The sequence below is a fragment of the Otolemur garnettii genome, unplaced genomic scaffold (assembly GCF_000181295.1).
Source record: "Otolemur garnettii isolate 467f Iridium unplaced genomic scaffold, OtoGar3 scaffold00044, whole genome shotgun sequence".
Classification (NCBI taxonomy): Eukaryota; Metazoa; Chordata; class Mammalia; order Primates; family Galagidae; genus Otolemur; species Otolemur garnettii.
This window is the reverse complement of record NW_003852439.1, coordinates 8,611,159-8,616,501: the sequence shown is the minus strand read 5'-3', so window position 1 is coordinate 8,616,501 and position 5,343 is coordinate 8,611,159. Positions and strand designations below refer to the sequence as shown.

The 5,343-nt window shown below is 42.5% G+C and overlaps 1 protein-coding gene across 1 annotated transcript in view; it reads right to left on the bottom strand.

Moving 5' to 3' along the window:
- The window catches only part of LOC100948930 (ATP-binding cassette sub-family A member 17-like), a 137,500-nt gene that overhangs the window by 106,301 nt on the left and 25,856 nt on the right, over positions 1-5,343 (bottom strand). Inside the window, exon 6 of the mRNA XM_023513859.1 lies at positions 3,598-3,857. Within this exon, the coding sequence (XP_023369627.1) occupies positions 3,598-3,857 (260 nt within the window). The remainder of the gene's footprint in view (positions 1-3,597; positions 3,858-5,343) is intronic.

Genomic DNA, 5,343 nt, shown 5'->3' with positions numbered 1-5,343 from the left:
AAATCTAGTATAGAATCTAACAACCTTTTTTATAACTTTTTCTCCATATTTTTACAGTGGTTTTACCCACATTAAATTTATTAGCATGTTTTTAGAGATCTACCTTACTCTCCAAAGCATTCAACTATACTTTCAAAGGCAACTGCAGTCCACTTCATTCATTTATGTAATATTTAATTACACCACAAACTATAAGAAGAAGCACAAGTATAAAGAGATTTAGGAACAAACCCTGATAAGCCTACAACTCAGCAAGTAAGAGGAGATAAGCCCATGTGTAGTAGAGAGAAGTCTACCAGCTACAATGTTTTGGGAGCTCCAATCTGAAATTTTACAGAGGGGATGGACATGTCATCGGGACAACTGATTACATGGAGATCAGTTAAGAAAGCTCTAACTGACTTGGTGCCCTGTAGCTCAGTGGCTGGGGCGCCAGCCACATACATTGGAGCTGGCAGGTTCAAACTCAGCCTGGGCCTGCCAAACAACAATGACGACTAGAACAAAAAAATAACTGGGCATTGTGGCCGGCACCTGTGGTCCTGGCTGCTTGGGAGGCTGAGGCAGGAGAATCGCTTGGGCCCAGAAGTTTGAGGTTGCCGTGAACTGTGACATCACAGCACTCTACTGAGGGCGACATGGTGAAACTCTGTCCCAGAGGAAAAAAAAAAAGAAAGCTCCATCTATACTACAACAGAAGAAACCATATGCTATGGAAAAATGGGACAAAAGATTGATGAAATTCAGAAAGACTTTTTTCTTTTTTTTTTGAGACAGAGTCTCACTATGTCACCCTTGGTTGAGTGCTGTAGCATCCCAGCTCATAGCAACCTCAAACTCTTGGACTCCTGTGATTCTCTTGCCTCAGCCTCACAAGTGGCTAGGGCTACAGGTGCTCACTACAACACTCAGCTATTTTTTGGTTGCAGTTGTCATTGTTGTTTAGCAAGCCCAGGCCGGGCTTGAACCCGCCACTCAGTACATGTGGCCAGCACTCACAGGCCCTACTCACTGGGATACAGGTGCTGAGCCAAGAAAGACTTTTTTTTAAGAGAGGTTCTTGCTCTGTCACCCAGGCTGTAGTATAGTGGTGCAATCATAGCTCACTGCATCCACAGACTCCTGGGCTCAATTAATCTTCCTGCCTCAGCCTCCCAAAGTAAGGGGATTATAGGTGGGAATGACTTCAAATGGCCTAGAAAGTAGTCTTGGAGGAGGTGAACTACAATATGAATTTTGTATTAGAGGGCATTACAAACAGAGGGCATACCTATAGAAGAACAGTACAGCTATTGCCTATCTAGAGATAGAAAAGGAACATAGTCAACCAGAGTAAAGGGCCTATACTGAGGGGTGTAGGGTGGCAGGTGTTTCAAGTAGTTTCTAAATTAAAGACAATCTACTTTAATTCTCCTTAACCCATCCACATAATCAGACTAAATCAAAACTAGATCAACACAGGGAGTTTAAGAAAGAATTCTTTTAGTTGTATTCCATGCTCAAAGAAATAAATGACATTAATATCCTACTTCCCCATTACCCATCTTGGACCTAGGGACAAACACTGTGAAGGCATTCTCCCTCTTGGTATAGTTCCCATAGTAATGACTCTTCATGGAATAAACCTGCCTCCTCCTGGGTCATTTACAAGGAAAAGTTGAAAAGTTGGGGTCCCAGCGGATCATCTGAATAGAAAACAAGAGCCAACCACCTCAATCCTATCAGCATCCAAGCCTAAAAGATTTGGCAGAACTCCCTGATGAACTATCTTTTCCAGCAGAAATGGAGCATATTCCTCCCTGGCATATTTCATCTAAGATTCCACTCAGAAAAACTAAAGCTTAATTATCAGAAACTTTTATTTTGCTAAGGGAGGGAATAAAATGCTTTTATTATGGCTGTATTATACTGTCCCCTACAAAGTTATTTTGAAATTTTTAACCTGTGTATGTCTCAGGTTAGTTCCTCTGCTAAATGAGAATAATCATAGTAGCTCTTTCTTAGAATTGTATATCAATCAATTGGGTCCTAACAGAAACAACTGTTACACTCAAGTTAGAATAATTCAAGAAGGGTTTGTTTATAACAAATCTAATTACAAATGTGTACACAGGGACATAAAATCTACTGGATAGTGCAGAAACTTAGGGCTAGCAGCAACAGAGTTATTACCCTCCTTGGGCTCAAAGAGATGAGAAGGAAGAGAAGTTACCAGAATCCAGAAGAGGAAAGAGTCTTATGGAGCAAGACATCTTGAGAGAACAGTGACCTTCAGCCAAAGAGTGAACAGAGCCCAACATGACCTGCAGGAAGAGACCTGGGGGTCAGCAGGCAGACCTGTCCTTCTCTCTCTTCTTTCTGAGGCCCTGCCAGGTCCTTGAAAGCATATGCTGGAATGCCTACAGGTCAGTCTGCACAGCAGACAGCAAGATGTAGCAAGTTTTTAAAAAACCTTTGTCTAAGGAACAGACAGTGTGAAATAGGAAATACATAAGCAATTCAATGACAGAAATGCAAACATTTGAAGCTCACCACCTCTATCTTCTAGTTTGTTGCTGAAATAATAAACAGGAAAGGTAAAACTCCATCCCACACCTGGAAATTAAAAGGGGCCTCCAACAACACACCAGAAGCTCCTAGTTTCCCTGAGGTTTTTCAGTAGATGCAGGGCCAGTGGGAGAGCCTGCCTGTTAGCCCACTGTCCCACTACCCTTCGTCACACCATTGCCTTCCACCATATGAAACCAAAGCCAGTACACCCCCACAGGCAGCTTCAAGAGGCAGTCTCAGTCCCCATTCCTTACAAATGATGACACAAGAAGTCAGAGAAGTTAGCTCTTTGCTATGAGACATCCTCAGTGGTTGCCAAGGCTCAAGGAGACACTGGGAGGCTATTGTAATACAGTTATGCCGCATAACATCGTTTCTACCAACAGTAGACCCATGTATGATGGTGGTCCCGTGAGATTATGATACTGTATCTTTACTATATCTTTTTTATGTTTATATGTTTATTTTTTCTTTCTTTCTTTCTTTTTTTAGAAACAATAGCTTATAATAAACGTGTTTAGATACAAACACTTCCCACTGTGTGATGGCTGCCTGACGTGTGGGAAGAGAAGTGTAAAGTAATAGGAGAGAGTAGAACAGCAGAAGAGTGTAGAAGGCACAGTAGACTCAATGATCTCAGGAGCACTCAGCAGGGTGAGGTTTGTCTTATGTTGCATCTTCCTAGAGAATGCTTCTCATCTACCTAATGGCAAATGAGAGCAAGTGAACTGTGGGTAATGTTCTCCCCTCCATGTTTATCAGTCCAAAAGCATTTTTTGAACACTACCCTGTGGGAGGCAGCTCACTAGTCTTGGTTGCAGGAACTATGTGGCTGGACTTCCTCAGTCTAACAGCAAGGATTCATGCAATAGTAACAGATGGGTTAAAGTGGGTTACAAGTTAAGAAAGAAATTCTAAATTCCAGCTCACCCTGGAAGTCACTCTAACACCTGCTTCGGCCTCATTCCTATTCTGGGCATTTTCCTATGGTAGCCTACACATATCCCCAATCCAGCAGGGGCATACCTGTGAGGCAGATGGCATTACCTTGAGCCTTTTCTCTTTCTCCAGTCCAATGGAATTGATGATGTTAAGCTCGATGCAGATGAAGCTGAGCATGAGAAGCAGAGAGAACTCATTCTGCAGAACTAGAAAGAACCTGTCCTCGACATAGGGTCCAAATGGGAATCTCTTCACAAGAACATTGAGACTTTTAAACATGTTGGTTGTTACATTGTGAGCATGGTGCCACATGATAGCTTTATCTACAGCATGTTGTATGGCCAGGAAGCCTTCTTGGTGGTATCCTAAAAGAAAACAGTGAATATCAAGCATAAGAAATTAAAAAATACTGAGTATACAAAGCAACTGATAATTCAGATGGATCATGGCTAGCCATTCATAGAGACAGATAGACAATGGCAGAGAAGGCATCCTTACAGTTAACATGTTACCATGTAGCAGAAAGAGAGGAATCACAATGGCGATCCCTTGGGGTTGAGGAGGATGGCATCTATGATTAGAAGATAGGGTAAATGAGTAGGGAAGACAAAATAAGAGATGGCCAATACAGAAATCTTCCAAGGTAGGGCCATATCTTCTCTCCTTAGTACCTAGACTTTATGGAAAGGACGGCTGTTTCAAAGTTTTCATCATATGGCATGTACAAGATGGTTAAACTCACAGAACTTTCAAGTTTTGTGACTTGTATAACCTGTTTCTGAGTTTCTATTACTGCTATAGACCAAAGATTATGGTCACTAAATTTTGCTGCCAATCCTCAATAACACTCCTTACCACAGCAACCTTCTTTTCAGTACTGCATAGTAGTGTGTTGGGGTCAACTTTCAGGAAAAAATAGTTTGAAAGGCAAAGATGTCCTGGTTTGGGGATTTTCTAAGAGATAATACCCCCACCTCCAAGAAAAGGTCACCAACCCTCCCTCCATATGGGCAGAGCCAAGGTGGGGTATGTCACCCCTGAAATAGAGATGGCTATAGCCTTCTAAAAATCTGGACCTAGGCAGACCCCAAGATCTGTCAAGGTAAATAGTGAGGAACAAATTATTGGTAACATATATTCTCGATTGTATGTAGGAGTGTCCACTGCAGAACTGCTGAAACTTGTCTAGAATTACATGAAGTACTTGGACTTAGATTCCCACTTGATGGGCATGCAGGCCCAACTGTAGGGTCATTCTACAGTGAGGTGTAGATTATCAATTTTCTAAGAATGGGGCCAACCACAGTGGCATACACTGGTAATACCAGTTGTGTAACTCCTATATAGGAGCATGAGGTAGGAGGCTAAGGTAAGATCACTTGAGCCCACGAGTTCTAGGCTGCAATGACCTACTATGACACCACTGCACTCCCCTGGTTGACAGAGCAAGACCCTGTTTCTAAAAAAATAATTTCTAAGAACAGTGGTTACCTAGAGGGTGTTGAACCCTAACACCTTCACAAAGAGGGAGACCAATAGCCTGAGCTCAGGAGTTCAAGACCAGCCTGAGCAGCAGTGAGTCCCTGTCTTCACTAAAAAAAATAGGAAAGAAAACTAGTCGGGCATTGTAGTGGGCACTTGTAGTCCCAGCTACTGGGGAGACAAGAGGATTATTTAAGCCCAAGAGTTTGAGGTTGTTGTGAGCTATGACGCCATAGCACTCTACTCAGGGTGACAAAGTGAGATTCTGTCTCAAAAAAAAAAAAAAAAGGTGGGGCACAGTGGCTCACACCTGTAATTCTAGCACTCTGGGAGGCTGAGGCGGTGGATTGACTGAGCTCACAAGTTTGA